Source organism: Cygnus olor, chromosome 2 (assembly GCF_009769625.2).
Source record: "Cygnus olor isolate bCygOlo1 chromosome 2, bCygOlo1.pri.v2, whole genome shotgun sequence".
NCBI classification, from domain to species: domain Eukaryota; kingdom Metazoa; phylum Chordata; class Aves; order Anseriformes; family Anatidae; genus Cygnus; species Cygnus olor.
The window spans coordinates 141,221,384-141,243,899 of NC_049170.1; the positions used below are offsets into that span (position 1 = coordinate 141,221,384).

Genomic DNA, 22,516 nt, shown 5'->3' on the forward strand with positions numbered 1-22,516 from the left:
ACAAGGAAAAAATTCATGGTCGAGATAAGGCAAAAAAGACAAGTTCCTCAGCAGCATCTTAGAGGTGGTTTAATGAGTTGCAGTTTTTCATTTTATGTTTTATTTTGGTTCAAAATACATTTAGAAGAAAAATACATTTAGAAGAAGAAAAGATAAGGTAATGCCATTTTTTCAAAAAGAATGAACTCTCCTTACCTAAAGGTCTAAGGCCTTTCCTCACATTTGGCTGCTACAAAATACATTAGTGTGGTCAGAGACATGTAGAAGTAAATAAAAACGTAATAATTATAAAAATTTTATGAGAGACAAAATTTGATACCCAGTAGACCCTGTGAATGACATGCCTTCTTTCATCCCAGGCTCAATGGGAGATGATTCAGAGTTCTGCTGTATGGTCTTTCTCTTTTCCAGAGGTTGTCCATTCTTTTTTTCTTTGTGCTTCTGGGAGATTGCAGTTTATGGCAGGGATGCCTGCTGGCACGGGCCTCTGGGAGAAGATGCGGGCCCAAAGCACATTCGTGCCGCTGTGTAGTTACAGAGTACGTGCAGGTACCATTGCTTGCCATCTGGGCCATTTTGGTCTCTTAGAGCTCATCTTTCTTTCTTCTCTCTCTTCTAGCTCATCTTTCAAACATAACCAAAGCCAAGGTCCATATGCACTGATTTTTTTTCTCTTTGTTTTCTTTGTGTTCATTATTATTATTATCCTTTCTTTTTCTTTTTCTTTTTCTTTTTCTTTTTCTTTTTCTTTTTCTTTTTCTTTTTCTTTTTCTTTTTCTTTTTCTTTTTCTTTTTCTTTTTCTTTTTCTTTTTCTTTTTTTTTTTTCTTTTTCTTTTTCTTTTTCTTTTTCTTTTTCTTTTTCTTTTTCTTTTTCTTTTTCTTTTTCTTTTTCTTTTTCTTTTTCTTTTTCTTTTTCTTTTTCTTTCTCTTTTTCTTTCTCTTTTTCTTTCTCTTTTTCTTTCTCTTTCTCTTTTTCTTTCTCTTTTTCTTTTTCTTTCTCTTTTTCTTTCTTTTTCTTTTTCTTTTTCTTTTTCTTTTTCTTTTTCTTTTCCTTTTTCTTTTTCTTTCTCTTTCTTTTTCTTTTTCTTTTTCTTTTTCTTTTTCTTTTTCTTTTTCTTTTTCTTTTTCTTTTTCTTTTTCTTTTTCTTTTTCTTTTTCTTTTTCTTTTTTTCTTTTTCTTTTTCTTTTTCTTTCTTTTTCTTTTTTTCTCTTTCTCTTTCTCTCTCTTTCTCTTTCTCTTTCTCTTTCTCTTTCTCTTTCTCTTTCTCTTTCTCTTTCTCTTTCTCTTTCTCTTTCTCTCTCTCTCTCTCTTTCTCTTTCTCTTTCTCTTTCTCTTTCTCTTTCTTTTTTCCCCTTCCCCTTCCCCTTTCCCTTTCTCTCTCTTTCTCTCTCTTTCTTTTTTTCTTTTTCTTTGTCTTTGTCTTTGTCTTTTTCTTTTTCTTTTTCTTTGTCTTTGTCTTTGTCTTTGTCTTTGTCTTTGTCTTTGTCTTTTCCTTTGTCTTTTTCTTTGTCTTTTTCTTTGTCTTCTTCTTCTTCTTTTTCTTTTTCTTTTCCTTTGTCTTTTTCTTTGTCTTTTTCTTTGTCTTTGTCTTCTTCTTCTTCTTCTTTTTCTTCTTCTTTTTTTTACCCCTTAGGGACAACGTAGGAAATGTGTTTTGTCGTAAACCAGCACGACTTGAACAATGCTGGTTTGCATTCTGTAACCCCGGGACATACTAAGGGCTTAGAAAGAATAACTTGTGTTTAGCTTATTCAAAACCAAAATAAGTAAATTAACAGTTTTTCTCAATTTATATATGTGTGGATACTGAGCATTTAATTTCTGTCATCTTCTGCCCCCTTGATTTTAAGGCAAGGTGCAAAGCAGCATTTGGCACAAAATGGAGTTCGTGATGGAAGCAAGCATACATCCAATGGTAGTTACTGCCACTGCTTCCTGAAAGAGACGTTTCAGGCTCAGTGCAATACCCCATGGTAGGGTGATGGAAGAGGCAGTCCAGGCAAACCCCTGGTCTTGCTGTATCTTGTTACATTCATTGAGTCCTGAGCCACTTACAGGGAAATTCGCCATAAAATCAACTAACCTGTATACTTTGGTGCATTTAGACATTTAAACATGAGGGTTCAATTCAGTTAATTCACTACTGGACAAAGGGTCCAGCATAGGTAAAGGTGTAAATTCACGACGAAATGTATTAAGTATCTTTTCAACCTTTTGAAACCCATTTTACCAGCAGATGAGATTGTAAGTGATGTATCTGGATAGTTGGATTGTGATTCCTGTATACTTTGTTTAGCAATATTGTGGACATTTTACTGTAAATTCAGGAAATAAGCAGAAAGCCTTTTCTTAAACTTACACTGTCAAAAACAGGGAGCCATTTGTATTCTTTGGGCATGCTTTAGCTCTGTCAGAACGATAAACAGAAACTCCATGTTAATCTGATTTAGTAAGGAGCTTTCAGGATCGCAAGTTAGCAGATTCGTAATCTGACTGTTTGTAAACAGATACGGTCATTGACCTTGTTTTTTGTGGATGTGCTTCATCACTATAGCTTTAGAAAAGCATAATACATTTTCCCCATTACCTAAATTACACAAAAATGGAAAACAGATCTTTCTGCCATACATGTTTCAAATAACTTCATTATGCGGTAGCTGACGACCTACTGCTGTTTTCATGTTCTTATGCAATGCTTTTAATCCTGCGTGATCGACGTCCTTTAAGAATTAGAACATCCGGTTTTTCACTGCTCTTATTTTCACGGACACATAGTAAACATACACTTGTGCTGCTTAGAAACTCCTGTTATTAATAAATTGATTAATAGCAAGCTGCATTTGAGGGCTCCCCTGCTGGAACTGTTGTCTTTTTAATACTTTCTATCCTTGTTTTTATTATGCAAAATAAATTGTGTTCGTCATTTAGCTGGCTAAGAAAAAATGAACACAAATCTCTTAAATTTTACCTCTTTAACGTGCTGAATGTTAATTGGGTTTCTCATTAGAAACTGTCTTGAGAGGCAATAAGACTATAGTATAATTGCTTGAAAGCAAAACATCTGCAAGACTGAAGAAACATCAAGTGGGTTTGTTTTCTAATAAGGTACTTGAAAAGAATTAGAATGATTAATATTTTACATGCCATGGCAGTAATATTTTTCAATCCAGTGGCTTGAATCCTCCATTTCTCACACAAAAAGCACCAAATAGAAATTGTGGACTATCTGAGAACTGGGAATACTTGAGACTTCTCCTCCTTTGAAGTCCACTCATACACTTTTTCCTTTCTGATATTAAGCTGGCAAAAAAAAAGTAAAAAAAAAAAAGTGTCATGTTGAGTAATACAAATCCCATTTTTTCAAGAAAATAAGGTCAGATTTCACAGACTACATCTTTTTGCATTTTCCTAGACCTAGTTTCATGCTCTGTCAGCTCTGACTGTACTTGTGTCAACAGCGTTACACTCCATCAGTGCCGTGATGGTATTCCTGTTACATTTTGTACTGAAAGTTAGATGCCTGGGGGTGTTTTCATATTTCATGCCCATTCAGGGTACCAACACTCGATCTGTGTGTTGTGGCTGCAGAGCGAGGCTGTGCTGGCAGCTGTGGCTGCTCTGCAGCAGCTCGTTTTCCTTTGATATGGCCTTTTGATAAAAAATAAGTCAAATCCAGAAACAAGTAGTTAGTCATTGTTTACCTCCCAGAATTACTGGCTGCAACCAGTTTCCACCACTTATAGAGAAGAAATCTGTTTGCACTCTTTTTTTTTCTTTTTTTCTTTTCTTTCTTTTTTTTTTTTTTTTTTAACCAAAAGTATAACTTTCAGCAGAGGCTAAATAGCAGATGGCTGGGCAATCTTTTCATCTTTATCTCAACAAATTTTAGCTGACTTTATATACATCGTGCTTTCTTTTTTCCTAGTTTCTACACAGAGATTCTTAGCTAAGTCATCCAATGTAGGGAATTAAGAATTTAAAGAAGGGGGGAGCATATTTTCCAGTCTAGAGATTATTGAAGTAGACTATTGAGTTATCTCATTGCATTTTATTTGCAGGTCCACCCAATGTCATATAACACTTAAGTCACTGACAAATGACAGGCTCTAGTCTGGGTCTGCACCTTGAGTAAACTTTACCATAATCCCACTAAAGTTTCAAGTTTGTGAATTCTCCCAAAGTCTTTCAGGAGCTGACATATTTTTTCATGCTTTATGGACTCCTCCATCTTCCCAAAGTCTTGATGTTGGGAGGGTTTCACCACTGCAAAGGTGGCATGCAGGATGTCATCTCCTGGCATATTGTTTCGTGAAACCAGTAGACTGCTACTCTGCAAATAGTAGCTGGTGGCTCTGTGTGAAGCTGAAGCTTGTCCCCACTTACCTGCTGTCTTGGCCACGTGCATAGAGTCACAGAATCATTACGGTTGGAAAAGACCTCCAAGATCACCTGGTACAACCATCCCCCTACCACCAATGTCACCCACTAAACCATGTCCCTAAGTACCACGTCCAACCTTTCCTCGAACAGCCCCACCTGGCAGCAGTGTCACCCAGCTTCACCAGAAGAACTGACTGGGACTTCTGGAGTGAAACCACCAAGAAGACATTTTGGATCTTGCCATCAGGTGCGTCAGTCACTCACTGAATCTGTCCTTACTCAGTGGGGCTCAGTGGCAGTGCTGCTGTGTAATTCACGCCAAATAGCATCTTAGTGCTTTGAAGTGGATGAAACTACATGTAAAAGTAAGAACAAATTAGTGAGTTGTTTCAAAATCTGATTCAACATAGTCTGAGACAGATGTCATGAGAAACTGGAAAACAAGCATGTTGCCATAAAAGCCATTTTCAGAGAGATGTGTAGAAGAGAGGTAAGCAAATAGTGACCAAATAAAAAAATATGGTGGGAAGAAACTGTTTTTGGTTCACTGAATGTGCATGACACAGAATTACTTTTTTTTTTACCAAGACATTCTGCTTTTATCCCTTCTGCTGCTGCTGCTGTAAACACTCACTTCCAGTCACCTCTCCCTAAAACACTTTTGCATTTTTAGGCATTAACTTACATGTCATCTCTCGATTACGTACTGCCTTCCCTGCTGCGAACCTATTACAACACGGTAGACAATAAAGACTGCCCACTGTGATGACTGCTGGCTACCCAAGAGCAATGACATCCTTCCTGACTTCACTTCTGGGTTGCTGACTGTGCCTCCCAGGAGACCTACATGAAAGATCTTAATAATAAATTGATTCTCTCTTTTTTTTTTTTTTTTTTTTTTTTTTTTACTTGCTCTCAGCTTGTGGAATAAAAAAAAACCCTAAATAAAGACGAAGTGTTAGACTTTATTAATAGTTATGTACAAAGTTACAGCTAACATAATTCATTTTGCTAAAAGGTAAAAAGGACTGTTTGCAAATGTGGATGAGTGGGGGAAAAATGTTTGTATATTCTTCCCTCTTCAGGTTGGTGATTTTTCCTGTGGCTTCAGAAAAAAATGTTTTAGTATATAACTTGTTCACAGCTGCTTCAAGATGCTCATAAATCCAAGCTGATCAAGACTTCTCATTGATCAGACTTTGATTTCCCGTCACAGGCAAAATAAACCCCAGAATGCTGTGTTTAGCTTCTTATAGGAGTATCCTTTTCATGTATTTTGGTAACTACAGTGGTACAGTGTTAGCAGTTCTTGATAAAGCTGGAATTTCAAAGTATTTCTAAAGGTATGTTTGTTTCTGTTTTAGTTGTCTGATGCTTGACTTTTATTTTTCACATTTAGTTGTTGATTTGTCTTCATTTTTTTTTCCTGGTGTCTTAAATTTAGTGACACAAACCATAGCATCAATTTGTTTCTGATTCTAAATATTTTGCAACATTCTCTTTGTGATGGTTCAGACCATAGATCTTCTCTTGCAGCTTTGACAAAAAGATTTTCTGTCCTGTGGAGATTTGCTGATGTATCATACCAATAGCTGCCAAAAGGCATCTCTCTGTCTCCTGTATTGTGTCTCAGAAGAGGACCAATTTCCTCGTCTGATTTTGGCTAGTAAAATAGCCAATGCAAAGCTACTTCCAATGCTCTTTTCTTCTGGCGAGAAAAATTATGAGAATTTTGACATTACTGAAGTGAAAAAATGTAAACTAATTACATACCTTAAAATTAAATTAAAACTTCCTTCAGTGTCTTTTCACTGATTAGAACTTTTGTAGTCTCCTTGCCGTGGTGCTGTAACCTCTGCCAGGGACAGATGTGTCAGCTTTGGTGAGTCACGGATCCTTCATTTAAGCAGTAGACAGGCTCAAGCATTTATATTAAGATCTGTAATTCCCACATTTGTCCTTCTGCTGGGAGGAGTTAGAGAACATGCATAATTTTCTTGGAGCATAAAATACCAAAACCAAATGCCAAAGTTTCCAATGTGAAAATAATTTGCTTATTATGTTACTAATAAACCATTTAGTTCAAGAAGTCTTACGAGCTGTTGATTCAAACAGCACGTATGGTCTGAGAGATATTTTTGTATGCTAAAGAGATCATCTTAGTAGTCAGATTTAACTGGTGTCTAATTTTCTATCTCACTAATCAGTAAAATCATTACTAAAATTTCTTCTGACTTACTAACACAAACTTTTGCATTAGCAAATCTGTTCTCCTGCCTTTCTTTTTTTTTTAGCTATAGCTATTTTTTTTTTCTTTTTTCTTTTTCCCCCCCCTCAGTAGCTTTCTTTGTTAGCTGTCCTGTTGGGGAAATGAGGGAAAGTTCTTTGGGACGGGTTGAAGTGGTTCCTGTTCTTGCTGTTGTGTGAGTCAGATCCTGTCTGTGGAGAAGAAAATGAGATGAACGCTCAAAAATAGGGAAGGAAAAGAACAGTGAGAAATGAAATGCATCATCTGTTCCTTGTAGGGATGCCAACATGGCTGCCAAAGAAAGGTAAGTATGACAAAGGTGCCAGTTCAGACCTTGGCAAACCTGGATCAGCTCAGGACTGTGCAAGACCTTGCTTTTAGCTGCCTGTCTGGTCAAAAGCTACAGTGCTGTGTTGCAAAGGATGAGGACCTGGCTATCTAGGTCTGTCTGTTTTTTTTTTTTTTTTTTTTTTTTTTTTTTTTTTTTTTAAGTAAATTGAAAGCTAAAGGTTAATGAAGAGATAAAGGAAAAAGAGTTTTGTGAAGGAAAAACTTTTTTTTTGCATTCTAGGTGATTTTCAGAGCCTGAAGATTTAAGAGACAGCAAAATTATTTCAATCTCTCATTCTCTGACTTGGTTTATTCCTACCACCTCTTAGCCTGAGGGCAGCAAAGGTATAACAACAGTGCAGAATAACCTGTACTGCTGTAAGACAGTGAGCATGATAGACAGTGAGCATGATGATGGTGCTAAAATACGATCAATTCAGGCTGCCTCTTCTAGCTTTAATGTCAAAGATCCTTCCACCCCACAGATGATTGATAGCCTAGGTATTTTATAATTTTAAATTATTAGTCAAACCTTAAATTGTATGAACTTATTGATAATTACACTGAAATAGATAGGAAACTGGCTAAAGCAATCACAAAACACATTAGTAAATTCTTTTTGAGAATTCTTACATATTGTTGAATTTCCAGGAATTACCAAACACAAGGCAGGGAGGGATGAGCTGTGTAGGAACTATAGAGAAAGAAATATCTGAGAGACGAACAGCAAAGTAAATGTTAGCCACTGATGCTGACTACTGAGGAGGAAGAAAGGGAATATTAAACTGGGATATAGAACCAGGATTGCCACATGTAACATAAAAAAAAAAAATCCTATTTTGCTTAGTTCTGCATGGAATACTATCTCTGATTTTGGGCATCCACCTTTTAATACAGGAGGAAAGACAATCAGAAGCCAAGAAAACATGAACTCTAGGAAAAATCAGATCCTAAGGGGATGTTTAACCTAGAAAAGAAACAGATTACTTGGGAACAGTGCTCGAGCTGTAAAAATGCTGTTGGTAGAAAGAGGGTGAAGAAATGTTCTCTGTACCTGCTGGGAAAGCAACAAGAGCAATGAGCTTAAGTTGTGGCAAAGACTATTGTTTTCAGGAAAAGGATTTCAGATGTTTAGGATAGCAAAGCTATATTGCTATTACATAATTACTATATTATATAATGTTATCATGTTGTACAGGTTTTTCAGAATAGGTCTATCAAACAGCCTTAAACTGTCGAGCACAACATCTATGCAAGTTTTTAGTTCAGGGATAATCGTCTTTTTTCTTTTTAGTTTTTGCTAATTTTTAATTTAATGGGGCTTCTGAGAGTTCTGTGTGAAAGTCGAGATCATTCTGTAACAGTTATCGACTTTCAGCAAATCCTCTTCTGCTTGGAAAGGAAAACAGTAGAACTTGGTGTACTGGTCTGTCGAAGTTGAAAGTCACAATGTGACTGCAGCCCTCAGCCTTCAGAACAGGACTGGTGGGAGGGAAGCTGAGGAAGAATCACCTTTAGGGGCCACAGACACGTATAACCCTTTTCAGTTATGATGAGACCCCTTGGTTTCAGCTGTACATGGTGGGATGAAAGCTGGGTACAGTATTTTCAAGTCTTGTGTCAAGAAATGAAACACTTCAGTTATTTACAAAAATTGAAGTGTGATCTTTGATTTAAAAGAACTTTTCACGAGTTCTTACAGATCTTGCCCAAAAGGTTTAGGAGTGACAGAGCCTATAGACTGCAGCACTCGGATCTGATTCCAGCTGAGAACTTCACTGTGTAGTCAGCTTTCATCTTGTAAAGGAGCAGGGTTGGAAAACATGGTAACAACTGACACTAATATATAAAAATTGTGAAAGGAAAACAAGGGATTGTAAATATTATATATTGTCATTTTTGTATTTATGACTTTCAAAAGATAAGAGGAGAAACATTAATGCCATTAAATGAGTGGCAGTGGGACAACCATGGTGTTTACGAATGAAAGGGTTTTTTTGTATTGATAATTTAGGAATGAATAGGTAGCCATGCCAGCTGATTAGGTGAGACTTTTAGTAAATGAACTGTCTGGAAAGAAGCATTTGTAATACAGTCAGGAAAATCTGCATTATCGTATCTTGGGCTACATTCTTCTGCAGGCTAATGACTAAGCATAACTGGCCTTCACATTGTACCGAATGAATGTCATTCTTTTTATTTTCCTCCTTTTGAATATCACAGACTAGATTAAGTAAAATTGCTCGAGTGACTGTTTAATAAGAAATACTTATATTAAAATTACTATTTTATATCCATCTGTATAGTCAAGTGGCATCTTTAATTTTTGATACAAGTAATTAGAAAGGGAAACCATAGTTAAAATGAAAATCAGGGTTGTAGCACTAGTTTAAAAGTTGAAGCATGAAAAGCAGAATTTCCATATATTTAAGGTAAATCCATTACTGTTGTTTTCTGTAGTATCTGTGATAAGGTAGAAAAAAATTAAGACGCCTCTTTTTATTGTGATAGCTAATAAACTCATGTTCTTGATATATTCTGCTTTGTCTGTCCAGGTCGTACTCCCTTTTGAATTAGTCCAGCTAACTACAGCCAAAGCTCATCTCCATTTCTTCATCCTCCAAAGGTTTCTATTTTTGTTTTGGCTGACTAGAAACGCAGGTCTGTATAATTCTGTTCCCTGTTTCTTGGCAGTAGTTGATCACATTTAGATGGTATTAGTTTACTCTGAAGAGAAAAAACTTTTCTCTTTCATTGATTGTGAAATACTGAATTGGGCTTAAAGTACCACTGCATTCCATCGTAGTGAAAAAAAAGAATAGGAAAGATAACAGTTCTGTTTTGGTCCCAGGAATTGTTTCATCTTTGCTTCTCTATCTCTTGCCTGTGGAATTACGTGCGATTCCTGCACACCTCTGCTGCTGTAATTTATATAACTATGTTATATTTTGTCTGCAGCATTAGCAAATGATATATAGAAATCTGATAGTGTCTCAAATGGCTTGTAATCAGGCAGAAGCAAGACTGTTTCCTAAACTTCTGATTTTACTAAATTTTTTGTCTGTGGGATATACAATCTGAGAGATAACTTCTGTGCAGATTAAGACCTGCATTCAGAATGCCCTTTGGAACTAATTTTACGTAAGGTACAAACATTTCTTAAAGGTTTTAAATTATCTTTCATAATCATTTGAGAAGCTATGACCTGGATGTTGTCTTTGGCTCTAAGTATGCTTAAGAAACCACAGTTCTGGAGTTCACAGCTTGTGCCAGTGCAACCTGCAGTGTAATGTACATGACTGAAATGATCGGGGTTATTAAAAAACTCTAAAGTAAATACTTTTATTTTTTGGGCAGGGGCTGGCTCGGGAGAGACAGGTCTTAATCTGAATCATTTCAGCTTTCTGGTAGTGTAATGCTGCTATATGCTGTTGTGTTTGTGCAACTAAAGGGACACCAAACTGAGGGAAAGCAGTTAAAAACCAGGATGGACCTAAAGAGAATAGGACCTCATTTGCCTCTAGAGCAAATTCCTCATCAAGCTGTATCTGAAAGCAGCAGCCTGCCTGCTGCAAGTGATGTTGGTTTCTTCAGCTTTAAGGAACATTGAGGTCATGATCTCTCACGTCTGTCTGGGATATTCTTGATTTTTTGGGGTAGATAAATAGCACCATCTTCACATCTCATAGCAGGTGCAAATGAACCATTGCATCTAACATTTGTGTCTCAGCAGATTCAATTTAATCATTAATGTTCATTGACTGTAGGTGAGCTTTTGGAAAGTTTTTCTTTTACCCTATTAAGTTGTTTTTCATTCTGATTATTTTTAACTTCTGCGGGCTTTATAACTCTTTGTGAATAAAGAAGAAATAATGAAATCCTGGTCAGTCCTGCTTACTCTATGTGAGTCTTCTCTGCATGCATGCTGTATTCTGTTCATAGGCACATTCACTTCTTAATTAAAAATAAATAATTGATAATCCAGCAAGTGTGCCTAGAGACGGAGAAACAGACATGTTTTTTCTCCTCAGATTTTTGACGAATTCAGATTTTAAGATGATCTAGATGATAAAGAGTAATGTCTCATTATCCTGAAATCATAGGAAAGGAAGCTGTGTACTGTCTTTAAGGTGAAGGAGGGCTAAATGTGCAGGAGAAATGTTTGTTTTTATCTGCCTTATTTAAAAATCACTACATTCCTTTAGCGTGCTCACAGACAACATGCTAGGAATTTTTTTTCTCCTACTAGAGTAGTTAAGATTTGCCTTGAATTACCTGCAGACAAAGGTGGATGATCTAATGGAGAATGAGTGATAGAGCACAGATACATCGCAGCTTTGTATAGACTATGCAGATTTTGAGCTACCTTTAGCTAAGAAATGAAAAAGATGCATATATGGTATTATATATAGTGTAGGAAAGGAAGAGAAAAGAAAATGAAATGTATTATACTGTCAGACTTAGGGGATTGTATTGTTATTTTAAAGAATGAAAGATGGGGGTTTAAAAACAAAGGATGAAAGAAAAATTACCTGATGAGATCACCCGAACTGTCACTGAGATGAAGAGGCAAACTGGTAATTCTTCTTTGCTTTCCTTGTCTTAAGACCAGAAATGTTTAACATCATTTTGGAAGAAGGAAACCTCTGTCATGGAAACTGTATGATTCAAGTGCAAAGCATACAGCAGTCATAATTTAATTAATTTGTAAAGAAAAAACTGGAAGTGTAAGAAGATTAAATTAACAGGATTACAAATGTAATCTTAACAGACAATAGTATTAGATCTTTGGCAACTATATGATTGCTGTAGCAGACTCTTGACAGGTGAAATAATCACCATAGTCAAATATAAGCAGTTAATTTATATATGCCTGAAATCCATTCCCTTGAGATATCCATAGAAACATGTTAATTCAAAAAAATACAGAATTAATACTTCTGAATGGCCATAATGTTGGTTGCCCTCGTGATTTATGATAGGCAAAATGAATTATTTCTTAAACTCTTTGTAGTGAACTGACCTTTGATTGACAACAGAAGGCAGTTGGGTTTATTTCACATAGCATAAGAATTGCTGTTGAAGATTTCATTTCAATTTCAAATAAATAAACCTTTATGTTAGTAACTTTGTCTCCATTTGAATAGGGCTTCATTTTATTGGCTCATTTGTTTTCATTTATAATTTAGTTGCCTAAGGAACCACTAATGAATTAGCTACAAAAGCTGCCAAACTAAAAATTTGAATTTTAAAGCATGCTTTCTTCAAGTGTTAAAATTACACACACACACAGAGTGAATTAATGCCTTGCCTGTTTGGTAAAGGTTTGATGAAATTATTTGATTTCATTTTGAAATGGTTGGTTGTGCAGTAAAGGCTGAGGAAGTGATCTGAGACAGAGCTTCATAGAACTTAAGGCAAGAAGCAATCAATCTCGTGCTTTGTATCCACAGACCATTACATTTCTTATGGTTAACCCTGTATGGTCTTGGTGTCTTTGGCTAGATATAGCTTGTGTTTTTTGAAGGACAGCTTTTGGGGAGGTGTTGTGATCTTACATAAGTATCCATTTACACTGCAAATGACTACTTGCTGTAGAAGCATTTCTCACAGTGCTTTGTTCCTTTTTTTTTTTTTTTTTTTACACTGTTGTACTTGAAAATTCAGGTGACACTTTCTTGCCTTATATGTTCTTGGATACGTCTGCATATCACCCAGATCCTTTACTCTGAGCAGTTAGACTCTTAGATTAAAATAGTCTATATGGTTTCTTAAGTGTCAAAGAGGGCAAGAGTCTGCAGGAGAAAGCCACTTCCAAGACAGAGGACAGGAGAAAAACACTGAACCACCAGAAATGTTCTCCTGTTCTTCAGTGTTCTTTCTTTCTTTCTTTCTTTCTTTCTTTCTTTCTTTCTTTCTTTCTTTCTTTCTTTCTTTCTTTCTTTCTTTCTTTCTTTCTTTCACACCTTTTGATATCTCTGAGGGTGTGGTGATTTTATCAAAATGTTTTTTTAGGAAAAAAAATACAAAGTATGGAATTTAAGCCTGATACTACGTTGCTGAGACACACTGAATACTAAGGCTGCATGGTTTTGATCTTTGATGTCGTTGGGTGGAATTACACAAAAAGCCCCATATGTACAGTACAGTATATATGGAAGTACAGTTTAGTAAAATAAATGTTTTAGTGGAGGATTTAGGTGAGAACAGGAAAGTGTATGGGTAGTACTGTAATCTTTCAGATGGGACCATCAACACAGAGGCATTGTATTTGTTAAATATTGTGTGGGCACTTTGATACATACCTACTTATGAAGTTTAAATAATGTTAAAGGGCCTTAGATTCTTTTACATTATTAGTAACTTTTTTTTAAAAGAAGTGATTATAATTAGTAACTGGTAACCATCAGTAACTGTTTTTCCACTGATTGCTTTGTGGCAAGGATAGAATTAAGAATATTTCCAGCTAACCTGATGCTTTGCTTGTTTGTTGATTTATTTCTCAGCAGTCCTTTTCCAGATATACCCTGAATTAAGTGACTGCCAAATCTTACTTAGAATTTTTCTTTGCATTTTGCTGGAACCATAATACTTATATTGAGCCATCACATAGCCTTTAATGTAGCAGTATATCAAAGCTTTCCTGAAGTGCAGAAATTGTTTCATACCCATCAGCTCTCATTGACACTTCATTGTACAGGAATTTAAGCATGACCTGTTCTGCGTAAATCCATGCTTATTTTTACTTGCCTAAGTACTGAACCAGAGTTCTCTCTGTCTCTCTCTTTTTTTTTTTTTTTTTTAATATTTTTCTTCTCCATCCTTTTGCATCTACAAAAATTCTGTAGAACTGTGATGGTCCTAATAAACTTCTTTTATTATCTAGGTAACCCCAATACTATAGGCATAGGAGTCACTGCCTTTCCATTCTTTGTTTTTTTTTGTTTTTTTTTTTTTTAAACTGATAAAATTCTATGCAACTTCAAGGTCTTTTCCCTTTATGTGCAGTTATTTTTAAGTCAAAGGTAAAAATTCTTAGAATCTTCCTTGGATTCAGTTACTATTTTGCAACTCAGTAATTCCCATTTCCTATGGAAGATGTTTTGTTCTGTTTTTAATTTTCAAAGTTTACTGTGCCTTTTATTTCTCAGGTCATGCCTCACATACCTACTTTCTTCTCCAAGCTTTCAATATCCTTCAACTCATCTAAATCATGTTTATATTTTGATATATTTTGTTCCTGTTTGCTGCTTTCAGTCTTGTATATAAATATACAGGATTTAGTCTCTTCTGAGAATAATTAATATGGTTGTTTTTGTAGCTTTTCTTTTTCAGAAAAGAAACTAAGTGTTCTCCTCATGATATTTCCTTAAAAATAGTCAGCAGTCATCCTGTCATCATACTTGTACCCGCATCTTAGTTTAATTATTCCAACTTCAGCCATCCTTTACATCTCCTTCCCTTTTTTTTTTTTCTTTTCTGTCTTTATACATGGACTCATGGGTTCACAGGATAATTCCTCTCAAAGCAGGGTCAGCGGTGAGATCAGGCCAGGTTGCTCAGGACTTCATTCAGAAAGGTTTTGAGAACCTCGATGGAGCGTGGCTGCACAACCTCAGTGGGCAAAGCGGCCCACTGCTCAACTGTGCTTGTGGTAAAAAGCATCTCATTTCTGTTCATACCTATTGTCTCTGATCTTCCCACCAAGCACCACTGTGAAGAACCTGGTTGCATCTTCCCAAAGATGTCCAAAATTGGACAAATCAAATGTCCAAAGTCTGAATTAATGTTTTGTTTACTGTATTCAATAACTGTATCAGTCTTGCTTTCCAAAAAGGAGATAGTTGTGCCTCAAGGAAAAGGAAGGTGATGCTGCCAGCAGAGTATCTGCTGAGATAGGTGCCAACACATCCAACACCTTGCTCTTCTGACTTTTGTACGAGTCACCTTCAAGGGAGGATAGTTTATCTGCTCAGCAATTTTATACCTGTTGGTTTTCTTCGAATAGCTTGTCCTGTTTTCTGAGAAACTTCAGTGCCTTATGTCGTCACTAACATTATTATTCATATCCAAGAAGAGCCAGAAGGTGTCAGAGCCCTCCAGTTAAAGTTCTTATCAGCACAGAGGCACTCCTACTTTCTAATGTAACATGCTTAAAATATAAGAAATACTTGTGAATGGTACTCTTTTCTGGAAATAGAGATGATCATCAAATGATTGAATAAACTGGGGAGAAAATATTAAGTGCCAAAACTCCATTGACGTTCCTGGGATCATAAGTGACTGTGTCATATTTTCGTATGGGTCCTGGACTTCCAGGTATTGACCTAATTACTACTGAAAATTAAATTAAGGAACCTGAACTTTTCTGCTTCTAAGAGAAAAGGAACCCCTGACTAAGCTCTCTGTAGTGCACTTACAGACGTAGGCTCTAAGTTGTATAAGCAGCTATCTAAATGACTTGAGATAATTGTGTGCACTAGGGCAGAGGTTGAGTTGCAGTCCTTAATCTCAGCCATATTCAGTCTCTGAGGTATATATCTCACAGGCTAACTAGGATTGTAAATAGGGAACTGGAATGTGATTTCCCAAGGCATGCAGAGAATGCACATGCCATTGATTTTTCAATTGGAGTTGGCCACTTGGCTTTCTTTGGGGCTTTTGAAACTCCCAATCAAGACAGCTAACTTCAAGCATGTGTTTGTTGTGCTCTCAATGTAAAGTGACTGATGGTAGCGAATGGCAAGGAGAAGAACTGCATGGGAAGGAAAATGTACTTCAGGCTGATGATGCTCATGCCACTAACCCAGCTGTAAGGCTGTGATTATGAAATGAGGGCATGGAAAGGAAGAGGGAGGTTCACTTCATCTCTTCTTTGCAGCTGTACAAGTGAATAATGAGCCACACCAATTTAAAACAAAAAGCCAAAAAAAAAAAAGGCTTTAAGGGCAATTGATAAAATTGATAAGTTGAGATAAAAATGTCACTGTCTAAATCCATAATGAAATACGATGCTTTTAAAATACCACTTTCTCTCCTGGAGATAACAAAATATTTTACCTGATGTCGTTTCTTCTGGTGTGACATGGAGCTGTAAAGTCTGCTTGAGCATCTTATAAACTTAGGACAGAATTTGTAGCCAAAAGTCCTCCTGCCAGTCAAGATCATATAATCACAGCTTCGTTCTGATTACCAAAATATTTGTATTTAGATTGCACATTTATATTTAAAAAATCAGCTAAGCTAGGATAGAACTTTTTATTTTGCAAGTTACGGAACTGTGCTTTGAATTACATATTCGGGAGTAGGGCAGAAAGGTGTTAGTATCATCAAAATGATGTGCTGTGACCCTACTGGGACTCCAGGTAAATGGTGGGATAGCCCTCAAGGTGGGCATTGGACACGGGCTGGAGATAAAGTGGGCAGGTCAGGAGGAGGCATTGTGATCTGTGGGAAGGAGCTCAAACAGAAGAACAAAAAGGAAGGTCACATGGTGAAAGTGGGGGCAGGCTGCTTGGGAGGAATATGAGATATGTGGGAACACGTAGCAACACGGGAAAGCTAGTGCTCAGCTGGAATTGAAACTAGCAGAGGAGGTTAAGGGCAAGAAGAAAGGTTTCTGTAAGTACATCAGCAGCAGAAGGGAAGGCAAGGAGAACGTTGGCCCATTGCTCAGTGTGGCCATACGGAAAAAAAGCTGAAGTATTCAATGCCTTTTTTGCCTCAGATTTCAGTGCAGAGAATTGTCTTCAGGCCTCCCAGCTCCCTTGGCCTTCTAGCAGAGTCTGTGGGAGGCAAGCAATATCTGCAGGAGAGGAAGACAGCAAGGGATCATGTAACCCACTTGAATGTACATAAGTGCATGGGACCAGATGGGATGCATTTGAGGGTGCTGAGAGAGGCTGCTCTCTCATCTTGGACAAGTCATGGCAGCTGGGGGAAAACAGCAAACATCACACTCAGCTAGTAACTGGTGTGGCCCCTTGGGGTTCAGTACTGATACCGATACTGCTTGGTGTCTTAATGACATCAGTGAGGGGACAGAGTGCAATCTCAGCAAGTTTGTGGGCAGTGGGCAGCTAGGCAGCAGTGGGCTGGAGGGCAGTGCTGCTACCTAGGGACCTGGGAGAAATAGGCTGACAGAAACATCACGAAAATTCAGCAAAAGCAAATGCAAGGTCTTACCTGTGGGATGGAATAACCCTTTGTAACAGGATGGGCTGGGAGCTGACCGTCTGGGAAGCAGTGCTGCAGAAAGGGATTGGTGAGTCCCGGGGAACAGCAATTTGAGCATGAGCCAGCAGCGTGCCGTTACAGCAAAGAAAGTGACCTGCATCCCTCAGCAGCACGAGTAAGAGTGCAGGCAGCAGGTCAGGGAAATGATCCTTCCTCTCTATTTGGCATTTACAAGACTAACTATCCAGTACTGTGTCCAGTTCTGGGCTCCCCACTACAGGAAGGATGTCAACATATGGAGACCAAACAAGGTGGTCAGGGGCTGCAGCACATGGCATACAGGGTGAGGCTGAGAGAGCCTTACGAAGAGATGGCAAAGAGACCGCAGTGCTATGACCAAATGCCTGGGTGGTGGATACAGAGGAGATGGGGCCAGACTTGAAGGTTCACAGTGACAGGATAAGAGGCAGTGAACACAAGTTGTAATATGGAATATTCTCGTTAGGTATTGGCAAAAATGTTTATACAATGATAATGGTAAAGTACTGGAACTTGTTTCCCAGAGAGGTCATGGAGGTATTCAGGACTCAGCTGGAAATATCCCTGAGCAACCTGATGTGATTAGACCTGATCTGAGCTGAGGGTTGGATAGGCAGTTCCTTCCAACCTGAATTATTCTTTTAGTCCATAATATTATAATGTTTTAAAATTTTTATATATATATAAAAGTTGGAAATTCTTTTTGTTCAAATAATAGGATTTCTTGAAATTCATACTCATCCCACTCCAGGAAATTTCTTATTCATATTAATGGTTTCTTTCTGGAAAAAAAAAAAAAAAAAGTGACTGATTTACTAAGATAGTCATTCAACAAACTAAGTACCAAAATGCAATTTAGATGTAAATTTATATGTCCATGTTCAGACCAGCAATTCATGATGGCCTTGTTTAGCTGATTTAAGGCACCTGAATTTCACTCAGGCAGATGAATTCCCCTTTCAGAGACATCGGCTTTTAGATGTTGCTCTATGAAATAGCACTATACCTAAGTCATTTGTTCAGTAACTGCCCTAACAGCCAGGTTTAAGCCATACCAGTAGGAGTTGTTCCTGGGTTTCTTAACCTTTATCTTTTTGTTTTGTTATTAATATTTACATTGTTTTGTGTTTGTTTTACTAATCTATTTTTATGTTTCTGTAAAATTGCCAGCTATTCTATGAAGCTGCACTGGAAGGTATTTACTAATGTTCAGGATTTTAAAATCAAGGTCCTGAATTGCTTGGTCTAAAAATCTCTTTCTTCCCATCCAGGTCAACAGAAACAGCCTGTGCAGAGAAGTGAATTCATAAATTTGAATCACGCTTCCCCCCCATCATGTTTGGCACCAGGAGGTCAGTTCTTACCTTCATTATGCTTTTCATCTCCAAGACAATAGTATAGCTGATGGGACTCTAACCTTAAAATTTACGTGTTCTAAATGTATTGTTATACAAAATACGTGAGCTGGATATATATTTTTTTCTATTACATCGGTAGGTTTTTCTTTGCTGTACAAATCTGGTCTGCTTTAATTGGCAAGTATGTGACATAAAGGCCACATAGCACACAGGCAAGCAGCACCCCCGTGCCATTATGGGTCACTGCAAAAGACTGCCAAAGAAGACATTGTGCTAGTGCTGGAGGGCATCCCTGCTGTTTTCTGGGTAGAGAAATAATACTGGGATCACAAAGTACTGGTTTCAGATACATTATTTTCTGCCGTTTTCAGGAGTCCATACCGAGTACAAGATAACCTCCATCTCTTATTCAGCGTGATTTCGTGTCATATCCCAAATGTCTCAAAAATCAACAGTTTTGAATCTGCACTGTCTACTTCCTGCACTCTTTGAAGCCTCAGGTGGTGTAGTTCTGCTCCTGTATCCATAAGCGGACAGCATGGCCTTGCTTTCTGCATGGTTCCTGCAGCCCAAGCTGTGGTGGCACACTGAGCCACCTTTCTAAGTTATCATTTTCTGCACCTATGGGTCTTCCACAGGCGAGTCCAATTTTTCCGCAGAACAGACATACTGTTGGTCATCCACCCTCTGTGTGAACTCCTTGATTTTTATGCTTGTTGGAAGGCTTTTAGTTTTTTTGTACAAGCTTATTTGCATCTCTGCTGGTGAAGGGCTTCAACATTTGTGCCCCTGTAGCATGGAAGCCTAGTGAAACCTGTGCAGCAGCAGAGTACCTTTTTCATCTTGTACCCACAGAAATAGCTCACCTTTTCTGAACTGTTGGAAACAGGGGAGGCTGGCTTGCTGCTAAGAAGCAGCATGTATGAAGTAGCATCTTGCATGCCTGTGGGAATTAGGGGTGGCGAAGAGGAGCTTGGTTTTCTGAGGCTTCAGCTCCCACTCCAGCTTCAGAGTGAGCTGCAGCCCTGCCTGAGTCCGGGCCCTAGCAGAGGGCTGCCTGGGACGTCTGGTCCCCTGCGCTCCTGCGAGCATGGGCACTGCTGCTCACAAGGCAGCAAATGCAACCTGCTAACTTCATAAAATCATAGAATATCCCAAGCTGGAAGGGACCAACAAGGATCATCGAGTCCAACTCCTGGCTCCACACAGGACCACCCAAAAATCAGTCCACATGTCTGAGTGTGTTGTACAAATGTTTCTTGAACTCTGGCAGGTTCGGTGCTGTGACCACTGCCCTGGGGAGCCTGCCCCAGTGCCCGACCACCCTCTGGGTGCAGAACCTTTCCCTAACACCCAGCCTGGCCCTCCCCTGTCCCAGCTCCATGCCGTTCCCTCGGGTCCTGTCGCTGTTCCCAGACAGCAGAGCTCAGAGCCTGCCCCTTAGTCTTAGGGCACATCTCTATAAAGGACCCTGAAAATTGGGCAAAACAGAACTCGAAATCAGGGGAAAATACATATGGGAAGCAAGAGTATCCTTTCTTGGTATTTCTTAAAAGGACTGTATGTTTGCAGTACCTCACCTTTAAAGCTTATATCAGGTCAAGCCTGATCTCCACATATGATCCAAACCTTGCTCAAAACTTAGTGCAACACAGGCTAAGGACAAAATTAGGAGATGGTGACGGAAATAGGGTGAGCAAATTTGGTGTTCACTGTGCAGCATTCCTGTGCCAAACTAGATACACAAGTAGACCCTGTTTTCATCACCACATCAGTCTCCTTCCAAACACCGGGAGCTCCTTCCAGCTGCGCAGCTCCTAGGTTCACGCGTACCTTTAGCTAGTGCTGTTAGAGACAAGGTACACATTAGTCTTCCAGAAGAGAAGTAAGTTTCAAAGTGTAAAGACTTATTTCCCTTCTGTCTGAAGTGGTACTGACTTCTGGTTCTGGATTCTGTTACCTTGAATATGATCTGCAAATAAAAGATATTTTTAGGGTAACTTCAGGAAAAGGCAACTTTGATCTTATTTGGGTGAATACAGAGTATGTTGTTTTGGGAGTATGTTGTGTTTGCGGTAACTTGCTGAGGGTACAGTAACAGAATTGTGAACTTCCCACTTGGAGATTTCTGCTTTTGATTGTTTGACACTGCAGAGTATTAACTCTCAAGTTAACCGAAGACTGCTAAGTGAAATAAATTATATTATCGTTGAGATGGCTTAGTTATTTTTGCCACTGTTTAATACTAACCTATAATCATAGAATCATAGAATTGTTAAGGTTGGAAAATACCTCTAAGATATGTGGTCCAACTGTCCCCCTACCACCAGTATTGCCCACTAAACCATGTCCCAAAGTACCACATCTACCCTTTCCTTAAACACCTCCAGGAACGGTGACTCCACCACTTCCTTGGGCAACCTGTTCCGATATATAAGAACTCCTTCAGAACCAATCTAAATATTTTTTTTTTCTTTCAAGATTGTTTCTTAGTTGTCTCTGTCTCTCAGCATTATAAGGAAATGGCAGAAGGAAGAACTGTCTAATTGGTAGCCTTGAAATTTGATTATTTTTTTTTCTCCCAGATTGAATCCTGATTACTATGCAAATAAAAATTCCTCTTATAGAATAATACAAAAATGCAAAATTCCATTTCATGTCTGCAAACAAGAGTTTTTATGACCTGGGAAACAGAAGTTCTCTGCCTATTTACTGTACTATGTTTTGCTACTTCTCACTTTACTCAGACTGTTATGAACCACTTATGATAAATAAGGGGTTTCCTGCTTCCAGGAGTGAAAAAGGCAGAGCAGATTCCATAATAATAGGCTCCTACGTGCTAACTGGGAAATTATGTCAAATATTCCTGAGATTGGTATCATATTTTTATTAGGCAGTGATTGAGTACTTATCAGATATTTTGTTCTCAGAATTGCAGTGCACTTTGAATTTATTTTTCATAGATGACTGTTAATTATGAATAAGATCTTGAGTTTTCATTGATCACTGTTAAAAGTTCATGCAAACACACTGCCCAAAATTATTGAGAGTTTTTGAAAATCTTGGTTTGATATGTTAATTCTCTTCCAAAAGAGAAAGTGTGTTTACTTGGAAACATCATTAAGAACTAAGCTATTTTCTTAGGAAAAAATGATTGAAGGTTTATTTTCTTCTAAAATAAATTTTGAATTAGTTCTCATAATACACCACCAATTATAATCTTTACTAAACATTTAACAAAACCACGTCACTGACTCAAAGACTGAACTATCTCCTGTTACCAGGTTGTTTGAAGTTGTCAGGGGTATTGTAGTGGCTCAGGTCCCTTTTATTTTTACCTTTTTATGATTTTACATGTAACTTTATATTTAGTTAGTAGACCTTTATCAACTTCACTATTCAGTCAGTTCAAAAAAGTAACTGTCCTATCAGAACAACTTTGATAAAATTTGTGTGAGGAAGGTATTTCTCAACTGCTTCGTAAGAAGCTGTGTTGTCAATGTGAACTGATGGTGCCAACTGAGAGGTGCATTCCTCTTGATTTCAGTTTAATTTGAGATCTGATCCCATGCTTTTAAATGCTGAACTGTTGTGATTTTCCTGTGTTGTTTTATATTCTGCTCTCATCTTTTTCTCTATTGTGGTAATTTTTCTCTTATTAATTATATCTGCAATAGTCACCAGCATGGAAATAGCAGAGGTCAATATGCATACTAGTGAGTTTCTGATGTAATATATTATTCATGTTGTGTACTCATTTCAGCCTTGCAAGAGCGACTGCCAATACCACTGTCTTCCTGTGGAAGGGAAAAGTATGTAAAGGGCTCTAGGGAAGGTATTTTTATTTTGTAGGAACCTACCTTATGTGTGACAGAAATGAAATTTGCTCTGCAAAGAGATAGGCTCCAAATTATCACACGCTCAGGATTTGCAGTAGACATTGGCTAACTGTCAACCTAAAACTGGCATCATGATTTTCAGGG

The 22,516-nt window shown here is 37.8% G+C and overlaps 1 protein-coding gene across 5 annotated transcripts in view; it reads left to right on the forward strand.

Annotated features, from left to right (window-relative positions):
* OXR1 (oxidation resistance 1) overlaps window positions 1-22,516 on the forward strand; it is a 270,297-nt gene that overhangs the window by 18,096 nt on the left and 229,685 nt on the right. For all 5 annotated transcript variants that reach the window (XM_040546719.1, XM_040546713.1, XM_040546714.1 and 2 more), the window contains exon 2: window positions 18,447-18,527. Coding sequence is in view for 2 of the 5 variants with exons in the window: in XM_040546714.1 (XP_040402648.1) it covers window positions 18,511-18,527 (17 nt within the window). In the remaining 3 variants the exon portion in view is untranslated. The remainder of the gene's footprint in view (window positions 1-18,446; window positions 18,528-22,516) is intronic.